Source organism: Rhodnius prolixus, unplaced genomic scaffold (assembly GCF_049639745.1).
Source record: "Rhodnius prolixus isolate KJV_2025 unplaced genomic scaffold, Rpr scaffold_5, whole genome shotgun sequence".
NCBI lineage: Eukaryota > Metazoa > Arthropoda > Insecta > Hemiptera > Reduviidae > Rhodnius > Rhodnius prolixus.
The window spans coordinates 4416158-4437503 of NW_027411624.1; the positions used below are offsets into that span (position 1 = coordinate 4416158).

Genomic DNA, 21346 nt, shown 5'->3' on the forward strand with positions numbered 1-21346 from the left:
GCAACACTGGATTAACCAATCTCTTATCTGCATTTCTTCTGGGCAATTAATTGTTAAACTAAATATTTATAAACTAAGGATATCACTTGATAAATAATGCGTAAAAAAGTAAAATGTATTAGAGAGCTGTAAAGGATAAATGCAACAAGCTAATAAAATTATTTATTTATTTATTTTTTATAGAGTTGTGTTGCTCTTTGATAAGCATGTTGATTTCTTTCACTGAGTCAACGAGATTAGTGAGGACAGAAACATATTGAAAGTCAAATTCTCTACACCAAACTGATGAATCTAATGATGGATGAAAATCTGAACTTGACCACATTCTCTAGTGTAGTTGAATATTTAATTTATTTTAACTTTTTTTAATTCGTCATCTACTAAACATACACAAATAATTTTAATCAAATATATTATAACCCATTATAAACAAAACCTAATCAAGAAGGCAGTGGCAATTGACAGTTCGATCACCTGGTTGTAACCACCACCGAGTGTAACCTACACATGGTATTCACCGAGAATAACCTTCACACGTAGCACACTTCAGCCACAATTAGCAGCATTCAAATAAGGACTCAACATCCTGGTAGAAACGTACGGGTTTTCAATAGACCCCACAGCAAAACGGGAGTTCAAAACTTAAAGGTTAGTACAAAATTAAGTGAATACTAACTTCAAAAAGTTAAGGGTCTTTTTTTTTACAAGGCTTTAATTGAAGTTCCCTAAAAGAGGTTCAAAGAACCTTAATAAACAAATGTCTTCCAAGTTTCTATGAATGAATAGAGACATTTGGTGGCGTCACTTGGTAATATTATAAAAAGAGAGGGTTAACCTTTTTTTTTATTATTGTAAATACGACTATAATTAAGACGGCTGTGTATTGCGGAGTATGAGAACGGAAATAAGTTCACTCTCCCAGTGCTGACTAAAAGTACCACAGGCTACTGAACTTTTTCGTCTGCGAACCAGAAATTATAACTATTGTTCTTGAACGCTTTTTTAATTCCACTCATTCAAGAAAATTGAATCTTTTTCGTCCGTTAGGAGGAGATCGTGAGACTAAAAGCTGGAAGATTTCGCGTCATAGCCAAGTAGTGTACTTACTTTTGTATTCAAAATGGCTAACTCGTAGTGCACAGGAAGAGCGGCTACGAATACATGGTTGCTCATCGTCTGGAATTACTTGAAAACTGTCTGCATTGGATGCGGATTCATAAGTTAGGAACAGTGGATTGTAGAAGCATGTTCTTCTTAAGATCAGAGACGCCTAGTGGAAGAACTGCCTCTGAGTCCCATTACGAAACAAAAGTTCTCCAGATAAACCGCCAAAACCGGATCCAGTTGGTTTGATGTACAGTTTATTGGAAAGATATTGCGACCAAACAACCAGGATGCAGACGAGCATAACCAATTAACTTTCTCCACATTGTCTATGGGAATATCTCTTATTAATATTGATTTTTACCGCTACTTTATATACTTACTATTGCTGTCCGCAATGCGAACTCCAATCAAGACAAATAGACGCGATTTTAACAGAAACCGATAACAAACAATCGTTTAATAGTTCATCCATCAGGACAAGCGATTTTCTTTAAATTTTTTAGCCCAAAATTGAATTTTAACTAATAGCTAATAGAAAGTAACTTTTAATTTAAGAACTGCACATTTTGATGGGTAACCCACACATAAGAATCAGTCGCATTATTCAGTCTTCATTTACTGCGTAATTACAATTTTAGTGGACTAATTTTTAACTGGTTGAAACATTTATTTGCCCTAAAGAAAATCAGATCCATTCGCAGGTATTTTAAGAGCATTATTTATATAAAATATTATATATAGGTTATAAAATATATAATTTATATACATACATAAATCAATATACAAAAGATATAAGATTAATCCCATAGGAAGAAAGATTATTACCAATTTCAGCATTTTTTTATTTCCTTCAATGGCAAGCTTTCGATCTTAGAGACTGTCTTCTTCAGGGCTGTTTACATATTTTGAAAATACTTCTATGTTGATTAACTGTGAAGTGCTAATTATTTATGTCAGAAACTATCACTTTTATTCGGTTCAATCTTCCATAACAAAATATTTCAACAAAACGTGTAAACAAGCTTCTTTTGACGGAGTGCAGTTTGGTGAAAGATTAGGTAACTACCAGTTCACTTACATACTTTTGACTTGCGATAGGAGCCTTATTGATACTTAGGTAACTGAGAACGTCAGTTCAATGTATATAACTCTTTAACAAAAACTTACAGTTTAAAATGTTAAGTATAAGGGATGATTAAACGCCAAAAGGTACACAAATCAGCAAGCACCCAACATTTCATTAATTCTTCATTAATATTTAAGTAATTTTACTGCATTATTTTTCATTAATATTTTTTAGAATTTATTAGATGTCACAGACCCTTATGCTGGCCATTTTCGTCTACAAAATACATGTTCAAGTAGCACTGTAGATTGACTGCAATATCTAGTTATTTATAATAATAAACTGTTAATTACAGGTTAAAAAGAAAAACGTTATAAAAAAAAAAATTATGAGGCTAAAAAATTCAAAACTTTTTTTTATAAAAAAAAATGTAATATGTAATATAAAGTAAATAAGATATGTATATTTTTAGGACAGCTAATTATTCCAGTATTTTACTATAAGTAAAATTAAGGGGACTAAATTAAATTACAATTGAGAAATGAATAATTGTTGTTGAATAAGCTACTTGTTATTAACTGTGTGTTATTTGTGCTCACACAGTTATGAATATTTCGGTAAGACGAATTCAAGACAGTAGCCTACTCTAACTTTGTCTTTTTCTACTTTAACATGCATGTACGTATGTGTGATTTATCATAATTATAACAAAAAAATATTATAAATGAAGTGGCCAGCATAAGGGTCTGTGACATCTAATAAATTCTAAAAAATATTAATGAATATTAATGCAGTAAAATTACTTAAATATTAATGAAGAATTAATGAAATGAAATGTTGGGTGCTTGCTGATTTGTGTACCTTTTGGCGTTTAATCAACCCTTATACTTAACATTTTAAACTGTAAGTTTTTGTTAAAGAGATTTTTGTACCTTTTGGATAGATTTTCCTTTTTGTCTATTTTGCAAAGTTACATATCTGCTTTACAGATTTTTTTAAATTTGGAATAAGCAATTCTATCATTATAACCTGATAAGGTGGTAAGTCGGAACCGTAACTACCACTGGAGAGATCTTTTTAAAGAATGATTATAGTTGCGGTCCCCCAAACCATTCTCAATAACAACTTTTTTTAAAAAAGCGTTTTGAATAACATAGGTATTTGTACGTAAATAGCAAAATTAAACTGCGATTTCAGTACTTCCTTTTAAGAGGAGTAAGAAAAATAAACTACGATTGCAGTACTTCTTCCTAAAAGGCAAAGAGGCAAAGATTTTTTAATCTAACGACAATTCATTGATTTCAATCGGTTCACTCATTGATAATTTAAACGATTGCAGTACTTCCTCTTAGTAGGTGCAAGAGCATAGCAACGTAGACGAGCTTTAACCACTTATTCGAGCTGAATTTTATCAAAATCGGACTAAGCGTTATAGAAATATTGGTAATAATAGTTTTAGAAAGGGCCTTACTTGGGTGGGGCAAACTCCCCTCCTTATGAGGCACGGCGTCGAGACTTTTAAAGTGCAAATCTGTACTAAAATTTCGATTCGAATGACACTTCATTCATAAAAATCGGTTCACGTGTCGATAATTTGCAACGATTGCTATACTTCCCCTTAACAAGTGTAAGAGCTGATCGCCGCTTTAATGTTACGTAGGGGAGCCCTAACCCTATCATCCTACCAAATTTTATCAAAATCGGGCCATTCGATGTACAGCGTCGAGACCCCCAAAAGGCACATCTACATAAAATTCCGAATCGAATGACACCTCATTCATGAAAATCGGTTCGCGCGTTTAGGCGCTACGTTGTTTACAAAAAAGGTAACAAGAACAACAACAAGAAGAACAAGAACAAGAACATTTTTTGAAAAAGCCGTTTTTGATCATTTTCAGCATCTTTTTTCTCAAAATCTATCAGATCTAGGTTGGTGCAAAAAAATTGCAGTTATAAAGGAGGGTTTGCCCTTTATTTTAAAGAAAATTTGGGAATTTTATCTTTTATAGAAAAAGAGAAAAAAATTGACAAAGTTGGGTGTTTTTCAACGTTACGCTTTTTCGTACAGTTTTTGACGATCAACCCTTATACAACTGTCCTACCGGACAGTTTTAATGAGGAAAATGTAATATGTAGGAAGGTACATTTAGATTTAGTTTGTTCTCTGAACGTGAACTAAAAATTAAGTATATATCTGTTTAATTACATTACTTCCTTTCGCAAGGTGAATGAGAAGTTAGAAATTTAGTCTTGTCCCACATTCCTGTCAATCACTAGCCTAAAAAAAAAAAAACTCAATTAGAGATTTTTCTTTTAAATAATTGCAAACTTCCCCAATTGCTTGCTAATTTTAAATTTAAATAAAGCTAATAGAGATCTGTTTATATAATAAGTTTGAAAGTAAATAAAAAGAAAACGAATGACAAGAAAAAGGCAAAGGAAAAAGACATATGACAAGTAAGCAATGAGTAGTTTTGGGATTTGTCCAAAATGTCAATTAAAATTCATTATCTTTAAGGTAAAAGTGTCCGGGGCCAAAGACAAGTGTCCCGCCAACTAAAACAATGATTTAAAAAAAAACAAAAATCTAGTGTGGCACTTACTATTTTCAAAGTTCCAACTCAGAAATTGTCTTCCAATTTGGATTCTTAAAAACAGCTTGTGTACACTGTAATATAACCTTACCGAGATAACCTTCCCCGGACCCTCTTAGAAAAGCGCCCTAAAACTTACTTTTCTTAAGAGATTTCAAAAAAAAAAAATAATTCTCTGGAAAATTCAAAGCGATATATTAAATTTGGACTAACCTGCAATTTTTTGTTTTTCGGTTCAGGTAGATAGATACTACCCTCAAACAAAATAATTGTTCACATTATTTTACTCTCTAACCTTGGTACAAAGATTACAAACCCAGATCTATAATGCCTAAACAAAAATCTTTTTGTTAAAAATATAAAGTAAGATAACCATCGTTACAGAAACTCTGAACATTTTTAAGTAAATAAATAGGCGAAGGAGGGTGGGGGTGAAATCATCTAATCTAGTATATAAACAGTTGTTTTACGCAATAGAAAACACTCTGACGTCATAATTTAATCAACCTCATCATCATCAACAACGGTAAATACGAGAGGAGACAAGCTACAAGAAATAATAATAACAGCTGTGAGGCCGCCAACACGTCGTGAAAGTTCACCCCGTAAACAGTAATGACGTAATAATTTTGAAAGCGATTTAAACTTTATCCACACACACACACACATATATATTCTCATACAGGGGGGAGGAGGCAAGATATTATGGTCGGCCGCTGGACTGCGCTGATGTTCTAAATAAACTTTTTGTTACCATTAGGTTGTGGTTCTTGGACAAGTACTTCTCAGTTAGCTTATTTAGTAAATTGTTGCGTCCGTAACTTAGAGAACAAACTTTTCTTAATCAGTACATGGAAGCCCTATAAAAAGTCGAGATTTTAACACCAAGAGATGTCAATTACTGATAAAAATTTTCAATTTACAGAGTTTTTCCACTATTTTTTATTTTTTTTATTTCCTGCTCAGACAGAGAACTTAAAGCATGGTTTGAACTACTAAAACAAAACTCAAATCTGCTCAAACAACCCGTTTGATAATCGAATGAATCTTATTGTCCAACCTCATTTAACTTGTTCAGAATCCAATGGAATATCTCGATACTCATTAACATAAATTACTCAGTAATTCTTTTAATCTGTAATTAAAGAAAAAAGAAAAAAAAAATGGAAACAAAAATAGTGTTTAAAACAAAAATAAAAAAAAAAAAGACGAGACCGGAAATGGTTGGTAAAGATAGTGGACGCCAGTGCCAATTTTATAGCCGGCGTGGTAACTCCCCCGCCTTTAAATGATTCCCGCGCCTTGCTGCCCCCACTCCGCTGTTGCCCGCCTCAAAGATAGCCGCCAGCGCGCTCGTTCACACACTCCTAGATATACAGACAGACATAAATACCTCCCACTCTCTCTCTTTCTCTCTCACTCGCGTACAATACATACGTAAATACTTAATTCACGTCTATATCTTAATTATTAACCTCTTATAACTCATTTTACAGAAATATACTGGGTACATTAATGGGGCAGGAGAATGCTCCACCATCGCCTGGGTCATTCATTAATTCAATTCAAGCAAAATGTCTCTCTCTCTCTCTCGTCTTGATAGACGTCACATTACGAACGATCACACTGCGCTATTTTTAGCCTTTAGCAAAGACTCTGTAAAAACAAAAAAAAACCAGTGCGTTTACGAAATCACTGTCATTTTCTTGTACACAGCCTTGAGTCGATGATCAAATCTGCGTATTTTTTTCGAACATATTTTTTTCTTCTTTAAGAAATCTGAGTAGTGGGCGAGGAGAGGGGGTAAATGAAGAATTGGAAGAAAGCAGAAACGCGTAATTATTTCATTTCGAGTTGGCTGGGCGGCCAATGGCGATCCACTGCTCATGTTGCAGTCAAACTTCTTCTAAATGGCCACCTTTTTTGAAAGGTCGACCCATTAGGGTAATCTGATTGCACATCCTGATGAGAAATACAATGGGAACTCTGTTTAAGGGAACAAAATGTGTTAAACTTCCCACCTGGCTTTTTTTAAATGAAAGATTAATTAAGGATTCAAATTGAATCAATTACACAGTAATTCATCAGCTATCTACCCAGAAAAACAACAGAATATTCTACAAGAACATGAGCTGAAAATGAAGAACTACGCATGTGCACAAGGCTAAGACAATACAAAGCTTACGAGCATTCTGATTTAAATAGCATTTGAATATTCGCTTTTTAATGGGGCTGCGCCAAAAAGACGAGTGAACACATGTTTGGAGGGCTTACAAAATTTCGGGTTTTTTTGAGGGGGGTGGAAGGAGAGGGGGGGATTATGATGCTAAAGTTTGGGCCGAGATCCGTTGAGTACCGAAGCGATTTTTTAGTTGTTTCTATTTTCCCTTACTATTTTCTAACTGCCCAATGATTTTTTAAAAAAAGTAGTACATCACGATCACCACCTCCTTTTAAGTCCTAATAGTTTTTGATTAATTTTTTTTTGGGGGGGAGGGAGATGTATTTGCTCCGGGGAATTCAACCGCTAACATCAGCCAGTAGATTCAATCGCTGGGTAACAAGGACGTTAGAAGCATTTTTTTTTTTAATAGCAATAATAAAAAAGTAAACGTGCAAGTTATTACACTAGAATCTTAATATGATAGTAATGAGCATCTACGTAATAACACATATCACTGACCTGATTAATGATTACAATACTTAACGTACCAATTATGTAATATGTACATATAACTTATATAACAATCATGTACTACTTTACAATATTATAGTTTTTTATCGTTCAAATAATTCTGTAAAAATAAGAAAGTCAAAAATAACTGGTAAGCATTGTGAGGTGTGGGCTACTGCAGTTTTTAGTTCAATAAATCGCACGGCTTTTTCTTTTACAATTTAAATAATAATAGATGTTATAATAATGTACAAAAAAAATACAGGATTTCCGCTAGAAGATACCGGGTTCGAATCATATCCGGAAACTTGCTGGCCGATAAATTTTTCTTTTTTCCCGGGAATTTCTTACTAATGTTGTCTGAAACGAGAAAACACTTCAGAGGACTGACAAAGTTTTCAGGCGCCAATGACATTTAGATCTGTTGACGAGCTTTAAAATTCACATCTATGGAAACTTTAAACTCAATAAAACCTACGCAACTACCCCTCTAGTGGGCGGGCAAAATAAAAATAATAAAAAAAAATTAAAAAAAGTGAAGTATTTTTATACATTTTGTTAGGGGGCGCCCAATTTTACGGTCTTTGTCGTGTAGTAGTAGTTGTAGTAGCCAGCAGCTTACGTGCTTGCATTCACGCAAACACAAATCTTCTAAGAAATAGTTTTCTTTTTCTTTCTTTTTTATTCGTTTCGTGTGTGTACAGAGAGAGACGCACAAACTGCTGAAGAGGAAGGAAGCAAAGCAAGATGGAGGACTACACCATACATCACCCATAACTAACATGTTAGGCGCCATCGTGGGAACGCTCCATACAACACCAACTTACACACAGATTAAAGAAAAATAACACACTAATTTCTATATTTACATTATATACAAATGTTTGTAAATCTGTCAGTGTATATGTGCGCGCGCGCGCGTGTGTATTTCTTTGAAGATTACTCCAATATCGTCATGCCAACCGGACCAAAGCGACTTCTATTTTTTTTTTTTTTTCCCCACAAAAGCATTTTTTGTAAACTGTGTGTAACGCAGTAATGCCAATGTAAACTTTAAATGTCCCTATTTCCACGCCCTTATAATATTACCATTACGATATAACTTGTGAATTTTACACAGTGTTGCCAAAGTACATAAATGTTAAATATCCCCTATATTCATAGCCTGGGTCATTACTATTTTGGCTGAATTTTAAGTTTTCTTCTCAGAAAACCTGAAAAACAAGAAGTTATTTTTTTTTTTGCGTGCAAAACTCAAGTTTTCCAAAAAATTTCCCACCATCACCGGATTTTTTTTTATTAAAAAAATTCAAGATGGCCCCCCCCTCTTTATAAAACAAAATCTCCAAGTAGATTATAATTTAGTAATAATTGTTTTGTTCCCATTAAACTCGAAAGTATTATGGTAGTATGACTCAAAATTTCTTAGAAACTTCTGATTCATTCGTTCCACTTCTACTCAGGATCTATTAGATCGATTATTGTTCAAAATTTTATGATTCATTCATACTCATTTTTCATTCATTAGTACTCATTCATAAAGTGATAATACAAAACTTAGAATAAACTTGATGTTGTGGTGGTAATGGCGACGCTAGGGCGTCATACTTTCTTTAACAGCATAATTTTATTGCGTTCAACATGCTTAATACTAAGATAACGTGTCTTTTTTCGTTTCAGAAGAACTTATTCACGTAAACTGCAGTAATAGAAAGTCGTGTGAAAAGATGACGTATAATGACGTAGCAGAGAGCCACGATTGAAAAGAGAGAGGTAATAAAATGGAGGAGTGGCAGTGCTGGTGGCTTTTGTTCAGAGAGAGATAATTTCAAGTGTACCGTTCTACTAAGAGGAGAAGGAAGCTGTGGAGGCTGTTGGAAACAGGTCCTCTTTAACCAAATACACTGGGACCGGCCGAAAAATGCTTGCTTAGGCATGTTAATTATCCAAAACTAGACTCGAAGTGCTAGCGGTTCACATCGTCTCTTAGTTTGTCTGTCTAACAGGACATCAAACACACGCTGACCGCAGGTTATTACCAAAGCTGGAGTAATACTTTTTTCCATTCTCTTGCTGCTAGTAAGTAGAAGTATAGCGATCGTGTTGAGTTCACTCCGGAAATAAATGTTCAGTTCAGTTAGGAAATCTAGCGTGATTTTCTCTTACTAAAAGTTCAGACATTTCAATAGGATGAAAAAAATTGATGCCAGTTTCAGGCATTATAAACTTTATTATGCCAAGCTTTCGAACCTAGGGTCTAGGTCATCTTCAGGGCTAATTTACAATATACTGTTTTACATCATTAGAGAGTTGGTGTGTCTTCTGTCTTGTCTATTCAGGGACATTTCCTTAAAACTCGGAATATTTAGAAAATATTTAATTCTTAAAATCACATATTATAATAAAATGACCCATAAAGGGAAGTTCTAGCCATATCTATTTCCAGTACAGCTATGAATGACAATTCTCCTAGAAAAATGGTTCATATAAAAAATTATCAGTCTAACTGCACGAAATGTTAATACGAAGATACGATTAGAGAAAACTTTCGGAGTTACTTCGAAAAAACATCTTTAAAAAAACCAAAAATCCAATCAGTAAAGAGAGAAGTAAGTTTCTATATTACGGATACTATCTAAGCGGCCAGAAGGTGGATTCAAACCCGGAATCTCCGCGTCGAAATCAAACGGATCCGTTCATCAGCGTGCTTTGGTTATTTAGTAATATAAAGTAAAGTAATCGCCTATTATTTTTGGTCATGAGGGGCTCAACGTCCAGCTCATGTCGTGGACGTGGGTGGGAAGCTCATACTTTACTGTAAACAATTTTTTTTTTTCTAACAAATAAAAAGTAGTCATACACGGGATTCGAACTGGTGATCTCCTAATTACAAAGCCATTCTCTTGACCACTAGACCAACACCTGCCCTAGCATTAATAATATAATTACAGACTATATAGCTTACAAGTAAGTAAACACAGCTTACTTGTAATCAAATGTGACGGACCTCTGTAGCAGACAACTATTACATAATACAAAGAAGTTACACTAATTACGTAACACAAACACACTTGTATATTTATAATCAAAATCTCCATAGTTTTGAATGTTATCAAATTGCCTCTACAACTGTCAACTAAACATTGGCAATGAATTATATATATTTTTATATTCCTGGAAGTATGGATGTTATAGTTCTTAAAACAAAATATAATTAAAATACTGATAATATTTATTTTTAGGAATATCTAAAACAATCTATCGATATTATTCTAAGGTCGAAATTAAATTAATTATCTTTTCTAAGTATAGTGGCAATTATCGAATTTCTAATCAAATCTTTATAGTTTATTAACAATCTGTTTGAATATTCCTTTAGATTTAACATGTTTCTCTTTATTATTAGATAATAATAATAATAATAATAATAATAATAATAATAAATAATTTTTTAGAGGTAAATAAATCACTGTGACAAATTCTACAATATTTACAATACAATTCTATAAGTAATCGATTAAGAAATTACGCGTTCAATAAAAAAATTAGGGTTAAATAAATGCGCCTATTTTATCCATCTACACCGGAAATAGGTGTCGTAGACGGAGGCGGATAAATTGTTACGTATAATACATGAGTATTTGTGTTTGTTATTTGTTGGCTTCTGTGGATTGTGAATGTGAACAGCATAAATAATAATAATAATAATTAATAGATAAAAAACGCAAGAAGTACAAATTCAAATGTTTGTTTAGATGCAGCCATCAGACCCGTGATTAGCTTTAGGAGCAAATCAACCTACCGGAAGTGGCACTTTACGGCGGGAGAAAACTGGTTCACCGGAAGTAGTTTTCTCAGAACAGATTTTCCATGGGGACAGGTATAACAAGTTTTTTTAGTTCAAAAAGAAAAAATTTAATTACCATAAGAGAAATTAGTGCGATGTGTTCACATCAGTTTGTTTCACTAGTTATAAGATATGAATATTAATATAAGAGTGGAATTAAGTATATATGATAATGATATTGTAATAATAATGATAATAAAAATTTCAAGGTAAACCAATTAAAGGTAATTACAATTGCAGCGGACATAAATGTTACCTTGAAGGGATAATGACACGTCAAATCGTGAAATTTTTTTTCATTTTTCATGTTTGTTTTAGGTGTCAATTTATTAAAATTTCTAGGGGAGGGGGAAAAGAATCCTGACGAGAAAAGATATCGATTTCCTGTTTTACTATTATCGCTTATCTGGAGTATTGATAATGTTTTAACCAGCCCTTACTTTTATTCAAGAGGAAATTTTAGGATCACGTCAAATAATTTGAAAAAAATTTAAGTTTTACGTAATAGATTTACCAAAAAAGGAAACGGAAATGGTTAACGCATATTCACAAAGTGGGTGAGAATCAAACTGCTTGCGTGAATTCACTTTAAGTTAGTTTAAGCAACATTAATAATAATTTTTTGATGAGGAGTAAATTTATCTTTAAATAAAATAAGTAAAGTAATGCCTATTTTTACAGGCGGGGCTTTACGTGGACGTAACTACCAATTAGGTGTCGTGGACGGAGGCGACTAGCAAACATACTTTACTGTAAATTTCCTTTTATTAACCATTAAATAAAATCTAAGACCTAGACAAAGAATCGAATCTACAATAGATCAATAGCTTTGCGGGCCTCGCGTCTAAACGAATATTACGCATGTGACTTAAAAAAGGAATTATTCCCAGTAAGAGCCCAAAGTCTGCAGAATATCTTCCCTCTTCTCACTGTTCTAGTAAGAAAAAAGGTGTTAATTTAGGAATCTATTGCTGAAGAGAAACATCACCATAACTTCTAATTGTAACAACCCTGGGGATCTACACACAAATGGAATCACTAATAAATGTATTTACTGTGGTTATGCAGTAGTTACAGTAGAAAGTAACAGTGTAATCATATGTAACACACAATGACGTAGTATTATGAAGTTATGTGCTGTAAAAGCTAGTAATACAACTCTAACTAACTACTTAAAACTACATCATCAGCACAATTACTATTGCTACATGTAGTGGGAAAAAACAACAAAAAAACAACGGCAATTATGGATTGGTTTAGATGGAGATGTAGCCACTCGCACGACTCCTGATTTTCAAGTTTAGGAATTTAAATTCGACATCTGAGCAAATGTTTGTTTATCCTCTGCTGCACGCACATGTGGCTCTAAAACTTCGATTTAAAATCATCTTTCTTGGGTACTTCTGGCAGCATTTCTCGCAGGGAAATGGAGACTACCTTCTGAACAGCGATCTCAAAAAAAAAATCAACCCCAGAAGTATTTTACAGAAAGGTTTTTCCTCTTTTAGATTTCCTCGGTAAAAGCTCCCACGATTTTGCTTCAGATTTCCTGCACATAAACACAGCTTATTTTCTTCAGCCGGGCTTCACGTCCATCTAACTCATTTTCGGGGTAGCAATCGACTAGCGAACATACTTTACTATCCAAAAATGCAAGGTCTAGACCGGAAATCGAACCCAGAACCATAATATATCTTAGCTTTTACGGGCTTCGCCTCCAACCGTTCGGCTACCTACTTCTATCATAATAATTTGACTAAAGAAATAGTTTTAGGGCAGTTCTAACGTGTCTTTTTAGTATGGGGGGGGGGGCTTCACAAACTCTGTGTTATGTTACGAATAAGTAGAATATGTTTCAAAAATTAGGGAGTATTGAAAGTTTAAAACTTGATATTTGTAGATAAGTCTTCAGGAGTTTCTAATTTTTTTCCAAATGTTGCAAATTCTTGAAGGTCCAAGCGACTGATATAAAAACATTGTTTTTGCTGCTCTTAAACATCAGAAGCAGTAGCTGTGCCGTAACTTCTTGATGTCATTTAAATCAGGTAATTAAAAAGATTAGTACTAAAAAAAAGTGCATGTAGTTAATTTAGATTAAGACCTAATTGGGTTAATTAAATTGTTCAAAGTGATTTACTTCTTAATGGGGAAGATTGCAACACGTTACCCATGCTTATTACAACCTAACTGCACTAATCTGCAAGTCAGTGTTTGTTCTAGAAGCACTATAGTACGTTACGTTGCAGTTGATTCAACCGTATCATTATAATTGTATCGCTTTTCTAGGAACACTCGCTACTATTTCTTTCTTCATGTAATTTGCGAGAACTTCACTGATTTCGTCAGTGTCTTGTCGAGCTCAAACTAATTTCCACGATCAACCTCGTTGTGATTGCTATTGCAGTGAATCCCTAGACAGGGCAGAAGTTCTAGGTCTCAATAATGGTGACTTGGACATCTTTCTTCTTCTATTTTGCACACACAAAAAAAGTTGACATCCGGTTGCAATATTTTGGTTCTCATGTTAGGACCCAAAGGACGATTTTGCCCTCGAAACAATCACACAAATGCGGACCATTTTCTAAAAACCACTTTTACGGACTCAAGAATCCTAAAAAAACGGAGATATTACCGGTAAAAAAGGTCTTCATTTCGAAAAGTTAACATGATCGCCTTACTTCCCGTTTGTCTAGTAAGAGAAAGCGAAAAGATTACTTTTCAGTTTGAAGGCGGTAGAGGCAGGGCCCGCAAAGCTAAAAAGTCTTGGGTGTTACTGGGTTCGATTTCTGGAGTCTAGGTTTTGGATTTCTTTTTTTTTTTCAATCTTTTATTGGAATTTACCACTGCAACGGTTGTTGCAACAAGCAAATATGGTGAAAGAGAAAAGAAATAACGGGAAATCATGAGTGGAGAAGGCACCCAGTGGTGTCACTCCAGTAACGGGCTTTGCTCTCACGTTAGGTGTAGATCACGAGGCCATCTTCTCTTCAATCTCCTTAGAGGAGATTACCTGGTAATGTGGAGGCAGATAGGTGGGTGTTCTATGAGAGAGTTAGGATGAGCTGCTGTAGAGTGGAATGAAATTTGAGAAAATGAGTGTTAGCAAGATCTGTAATGAAAGGAATTTTGAGGTCATTATGGATAGTGAGGTTAGATACATAGAACGGAGCGTTAAGAAGTTTTCGAAGTATTTTTGGACTGTAATGCCTGGAGGCGTAGTGGGTTAGAACGCTTGGTCGATCCCCATACTTCGATGCCGTATGACCAAATGGGTCGCAGTAACAGTAGATATAAGAGTCTTTTGTTATCTAGGTTAAGTTTAGATCGTTTGTCAAGTAGTCTGGCGAGAAGTTTTGTAGCGTTGGTTAGTTTCTTGTCTTTTCACTCTAGTCTGGAGGATTCCATGTCAACCGTTTGCTTCTAGGTGCAGTCCAAGGTAGCGTTTTGGATTTAAAATTAGCAGTCAATAAATTTAAAATATTAAAGTTTGCTAGACACCTGTGTCTCCGAGAAAATTGGTAGCTGGACGCAAAGCACGCCTAAAGGAAAGTAGCCGTTACCTCGCTTTTAATTTCACTTGAAAATTAGGATTCCAAGCCCCGATTTCCTACCATTACCTACTTCCGGACAAGACTCCAGCCAAGGAACAATGGGATATTTAAGGTAATTGAGAGTAATCTTAAAATGAGTTCGCTATACTGTTATTTTTACTCTGAAACTATAGCAATGACATGGTGTGTAATTGGCGTGGGTTCATTAAAAGATAAAACAAAAAAAATAGGGTATTTTACAATTTGGATTCAATCTAATGAGCATTAACCTGCAAGAGGTGGACATCCGCTATTTGGAGGCGAGCGAAACAGTATGGACAGTTATTCATGATGAGGATTAGTGCCTAACAAATGGTGGACCGCGCCTGACCCAAAGGCGCAGGATTTCAGGCTTAATTCAGGAAGATTGATTGAAATTATTAAAGGACAATGATTGTTAGCAAAATTTATTCAGTTGGCGGTGGCTGTTAATCACATTGACGTCACTTTATAAAACCGCTTTTTACATAACTTTTTTTCCGGAAGCGAAAGCCTGTTAAGTCAATTTATTCAAAAATTAAAAAGTATCTGAATAATAGATACATCCTCAAAAGACTAAGTTTCCAAAATAAGAGAAAAAGTTTGCAGTTAAAATCCTCTGTCGAAATCCAAGTCCGGTAGACACTTAAACGAAATAAGTTTTTAGCTTATAGAGTTCTGAAGTGTTTCACCACAAAACTAACACACAGAGCGTTTTCTAAAAACTGGAAGTTTTGGGTTCAAAGTCACTAAAAACGTATATTGATCACCAAATTTCGAAATTCGCTCGCTTAAAATAAACTACCAGCATTGATGGAAGTTAATTACCTATAACTTTCAGTAAGTATACGTAATTCTTTAAATAAAAGGAAATCTAAGAGAAGACGTACAGAAAAGAGGAAAGAGATGTGAAAGGAAGCGGAACTAGTCTAGCTGTGAGGAGTGGATGTGCGAAGGAGCCATAGACCTGACGGCACTATTTCTAGCGACGGCCGCCAGAGTGGGCGGAAATAGGCTCACCTGGTCGCACGCGCCGCCCCACTACCCAGTGCAATGTTTTGGCCCCGGCGCTCTCTCGTATCCGCCAAGCGCCTCTGTTCGAGAGCAATAAAGGATAATCTCGAGAGTGGAAAGCCAGACACAGAGAAAGACGCCAAACACCTACGCAGCACTAATTACTATAGAAGTGTTTTTCTTTTTTTATTATTATTATTTCAAAGAATAACGCACATGATCCGGAAGTTAAATTTCCGTTGGTATTAAATCGACATATTTCGCGCTTTCCGCTTGCGTCACTGCGAATTGTTGGAGAATCACCTTGCCTAAAGCAAAAAATGTACTGCACTACGCTGCTGAATATTAAGTTCGAGTTAATCTCAAAGTAATGACCTCTGGTGTCATTGAATCGAAATATCGCCTCAGATCTTGGCGCTCTTGTTTTGCTTGAGTGTTAGCTGACCGACCATACGCACGCATGCAAATTTGTACAATCCAGTTTAATTATTATTATTATTTATTTATTTAATTATCTATGATCAGACCAGAATCTTAATCGCAGTACTTCCGGTAACTAATACTAGGATAGAGTACAAAAAATTAAGGATCCCTTGCAGCCTGCAAGTTGCAGGTGTTAAGGTCTTGCGGGACGATGTTGAAAAAACGGAATTTAAAATTTAATTTAATATAATGTCGCCACTTATAGCAATCAGGGAAAGTGGCATTACCAGTGTCCCAAAACTCATCCTAGACTCAACAAACTACAAAACAATTACCCCAGAGTGGGAGAATATCTAAAATAAGACGGTAAATTAAGAGAATACAAAAAAAGAAAGAAAAGAATCCAAGAATGTAAACAAACACGTACAGGGGTAGAAGTGTGAAACTAATAATGGAACCTTTATTTCGGGAGGAAGGAGTAACGAGAGGGTTCTATGCTGGAGGAGATGGGACAGAGAGCACTGTCTCTAGTAGAGCAAGATTAAAAAGATGAGACGACAGTAGCTAAGAGATAGAGAAGGCTGCGACGGTAGTAGTGCGTGACCGCAAACAGGGAGGGGTATTTCCTGTGTTAAAATAGAAGCCGTGATGTCTGAATATGTGTGTGTGTGTGATATATATTGTGTTCGTACGTCGGGGGGCCAAGCGGCCGGGGGGAATCTGTTCAAGAACAAAATGGAAACCTATGCTGTGAACTTACACCGCATTTTAAGTAAAATTAAATTTTCTTGAAATTTTTTGCATAAAATGGTTTGACTTCAATGTTATACATGTTCAAACATGATAAAGGTCAAAATCGCTAATAACTCCCAGAAGATCTGTTAATTAAAATGCACTTTCGGTTACCACAGTTTTCTTTAGAAAGTGTAGTGCAAGACGGAAAAAAACAAGTGAAATCGAAATCTCTAAACCAAACTAATTAATTCACCTCTAACGATGGACGAAAATCCGAAACCGGTTAAGAATACGATAAACATGCCTGCTTCGACAGGATAAATTAGAAAATATCCAGTACTGCCAACCTAACCATTTTTTTTTTTAAATTTAGTATTTTTTGGTAGCAATTTATACTTAGCAAACCGTATTAAAATATACACGCTGATAATTAGTTTTTGATTGTAATTAGCTGAAATTAATTAATAATGAAAGTAATGCAATATAATTGGTAGTACTTGAGATATTGGCGTGCGGCATCTTGTTTCAAGTGTAACTGGTTACGCACCAATTGTTGCATGTACGTTTCAATGACAACACAAGAACGTCATCAACACGTCACAACACAATGCAAGATGTCCGCTTCGTAACCTGCCTAATTGATACTTCATTCCATTTACCTCCATAGGATTCTTTTCTTCCGGTTAAAAGCTGATCAAACAACACCTCTAATTACACCCGACTTCCTGTATAGTTTGCCCGCGAACTTGAGCACGCACCAGAGAGCTAAAATACAGTGTCGAACAATACACTCTAGCGAAGAAGGTAGTGAGTAAATTTGCTTGAGCAAAGTGAGCAAATTAGAACTAGCCGAAAGTGTTTTCACATTGTTTTTCCAAGCCATTGCACAACTTAATCTTACTTAAAAACAAGAGAAAATTAGAGGTCCAAAAGAAGGAAAAAATTACAGACTTCTTACAGTGTTCAAAACATGTTTACAAAATTTTCAATACGTACTTTGAACAGAAAAAGCTTTGTATCGACGCTTTCTTGCGGAACCATGCTTTAAGGCGGAGTGTTTGCTAGCTTCGGTCAGAGAGTGATAAGCTTAATGCCACCATGAGTTAATTTATCACTTTTTTCCCCAATTTTCTCTTACTGCTCACAATTTTAAGAAAGTTTTCCCAAAGAATAACCTCTGAGTCCTGTCTTTATAACCACCGTAACTCCCAGGATATTTTACATTTTGTCTGATGGCTATGATTAATCGACAACTTTAACTACCAAAAATGTCCCCCCTGGAATACGATTAGAGGGTACCTCTGCGAGAAGAGAGTATAGGTAGATTTTCTCCTAAAGTGAAGAGAAATAAAAACATGGCTGGCAGTCTTGTGAGTGTCCACACTTTCTCTTACTTCTCATAATATTGATGATTTTTTTTTGCGTTTATTTATGCTACAATCAGCGCGTTAGCGCTAGAAGTAACAGGGATAACCGAGTAACAAATGATAAGTAACGAGTGGAGAAGTTACCCAGTGGTAACGCTCCCAAATATTAGATGTTTAGTCACTCTCTTCACTGGAGAGGAGATCACGAGGCCACCACTGTCTTTTAAGACGTCTTGTCCCCGGGTTATCAGGAAGAGTTCTAGAAGAAAGATTTTGAGCTAGAGTATTTATATGAGATTGCAGGTTGAAGTGTAGTTTTCTGTATCGTGTTTTCAGCGACTTGTGCGACAAAAGGAATGTTAAGGTCACAGTGTGTATAGTCAGTAGCGTGTACAATAGTTCGAAGTATTTTAGATTGAAGAGATTGAATCCTGTGGAGATTGGAGCGTTTGGTTGAACCCCACAGCTCCTATTCCATACGCCCAGATGGGTTTTATAAAATAGAAGTATAAATCAGTCTTTTGTTGTCCAGAGAGAGTTTTGATCTGTCGTCTAAGAGTCTTTTAAGTAGTCGATAGCGTCTGTTTAGTTCTGTTCTTTTAAGTCTAGTGTGGGAGTTCCAAGAAAGTCTTTAATATTGATGAAAATATTTTGTTCACAGACTTACTGGCATTTTTCTAAAACCAAGGTTCTTAGACTCAAAAGGCACTTTTAAAACTGATAATTTTTGTGAAGAAGCCACTGTAGGAATTTCGATGCGATTGTAATATTTCCTTTACCCCATTTAGGTATCTATAAAAAAAAGCTATTTTTTGTATATATAATATACATAAATAAATATAACAATATACCTAAATATAAATCATAATTCAAAATATTATATAAAATAAATAAATAATATAAATATAATAAATTAGCGGAATAAAGGTAGAAATAATTGTATTTATTATTCATATTTTTCTTTATTTAATAAACGCGCTGAAGAGAAGCGATAATGTGAGAAATAGTGCTGATTCACCTCCAAGATAAGATAACCGTCTACTCAGAATGTAACCTAACCACTTCAGCCTAACTCCTTACTCTTACCTTCAACTTAGCACATACAGTTTAGTCTTAATTTCTCTTATGCTTTAATTTGTCTTGGAGTCTTCGTAAAAATGGAGGGGGAAAAAAAGCCGCATGTGCACATATGAATTTCTCTTATTAATTACAAATTTCTCTACTGATAGTAAACTTTACTGGCTAAGTTATCTGTGTTTACTTTTAGGTAAAACCTATTAACCTATTATCCGTCAAGTTTGCAAGTATTTAAAATATATTCTAGATTTTAGCACGCTTGTTTATTGTACTAACTACTTTTTGACGTTCATCCATCAAATAAATGGTTATAGTAAATAGTTTAACAGAATAGTTTAGTTTGGTGTAAGATTTCGATTTGACAGCAAGAGTCAAACACCGTGTACCTGCATGGAAACGTAGGTGAAGTCGAAATCTCTAAACCACATTGATAATGATATAGTTTTTTCTTATCAATTTAATAAGTAATTATCTTACTCCAATCAGTGAAATATTTATAATATTATCCACTGATATACCAGTAATAAGTGAATTTCGTTCTTCTTCGATTAGATTTATTAAACTCTTTCCTTTGTCAGATGATCACGAAAACCAGACATTCGTTTAATATTCTCAAATATATTTACCAAAAAAAAAAAAAAAATATCAGCACTCTTTGTATTAGTTCCGAGTTAGAATTGAGTTCAAAAAATGTACGTATTGTAAAAGAGGGGATGTCGTATTTCCGGTTTTACGCAAGCGTCAGTAATACCCAAAACGGAACACAATGTACGAGCTTATTGATTTTAAAATTTTCCAGTACAAACACTCACTATAAGCACGTGCTAATTATTTTTCCACAACCAAGAGACTTAATTTCTTGTAAAAACTTAGCAGTCTCTTGGCGTTACGACTCTTACAAGAAGTGGGGAAAAAGAAATGTAGATGAAAAAATTGATTGCACCTAATTAAATTAATAAAACTTTTTATAAAATGAAGCAATTAACCACAATTAATATAAGTTGTAATCAAATTAACTGAATCTATTTACAGTTATTTGATTTTATTAAAAAGCTTATAACTATTTCATAGGTCATTTGCGCATTAATGTATACAATGAGAAGGTGTAATTTGAGTTAATCATTTATATTATTAATTTTAACAAATAATAATATATAATTGTATGGTTTTTACAATTAATTAACATTAATTGACATTCTTTATTTAACTAAGTAAATTGTTTAATTGTTTTTAGTAATGATGGAAGTGTGACGGAACAATTCTTGGAGAAAGGCTTTGAATTAGAAAATACTGAGCGCACAAAACCATGAGTTTTACACCTAAACTAAGGAAATATTCCCCTGAAGATGCAGGAAAGTCCGATAAACTGGTAAAAAGGCATTACTGTTTTAGATTTTACTTATTTGCTGATTTGATTTAAGGCAAAGTCAGGAAAATTATAGGCTTTTTTTTTTCCTGTAAGGGCCAAATTAGGTGTTGACTCCTCATTATGGGTGAATACACTAGAAAACTAAGCAAAACCTAGACAATAATGAATTTGAACAGATTTTTCAAGGGCTAAAAGTGAAGGGACCAGTGTACCTAGTGAAAGGGTTTAGACAGAATTTTCTTAAATACTTAACGACAAATACGGTCCCCGCAATTTTGTATACTCATTACTTTAGGGAGTACAATAAACCCAAAGGAATCCTGTAAGTTTTAACATGTCCAAACTTGTCAATATTACAAAATTCTTTGAAATCATAACAATTTACTGTTACGCAATCCATGTAAATGGATTATGCAACATATTTGGTACCATCGTTTCCAGGGATTTCTAGAAAATGGTACCAATAACTTTTCTGTAAATATCACGTACACACACTGAATGTCT

The 21346-nt window shown here is 34.4% G+C and overlaps 2 protein-coding genes across 13 annotated transcripts in view; one reads left to right on the plus strand and one right to left on the minus strand.

The window, feature by feature from the left end:
* The window catches only part of yki (Transcriptional coactivator yki), a 63570-nt gene that overhangs the window by 33934 nt on the left and 8290 nt on the right, over positions 1-21346 (minus strand). The gene's annotated exons all lie outside the window — the stretch shown is intronic.
* The window catches only part of ACOX1 (acyl-CoA oxidase 1), a 73974-nt gene that overhangs the window by 29889 nt on the left and 22739 nt on the right, over positions 1-21346 (plus strand). For 4 of the 9 annotated variants that reach the window (XM_074135747.1, XM_074135748.1, XM_074135751.1 and 1 more), the window contains 3 exons: positions 8146-9472; positions 11197-11321; positions 20708-20842. In XM_074135747.1, coding sequence (XP_073991848.1) covers positions 20780-20842 — 63 coding nt within the window. In that variant the 5' untranslated portion in view covers positions 8146-9472; positions 11197-11321; positions 20708-20779. Of the gene's footprint in view, positions 1-8145; positions 9473-11196; positions 11322-13240; positions 13334-19057; positions 19185-20707; positions 20843-21346 lie in introns of all 9 variants that reach the window. The other 5 variants (XM_074135750.1, XM_074135749.1, XM_074135755.1 and 2 more) reach the window with 5 other exon arrangements.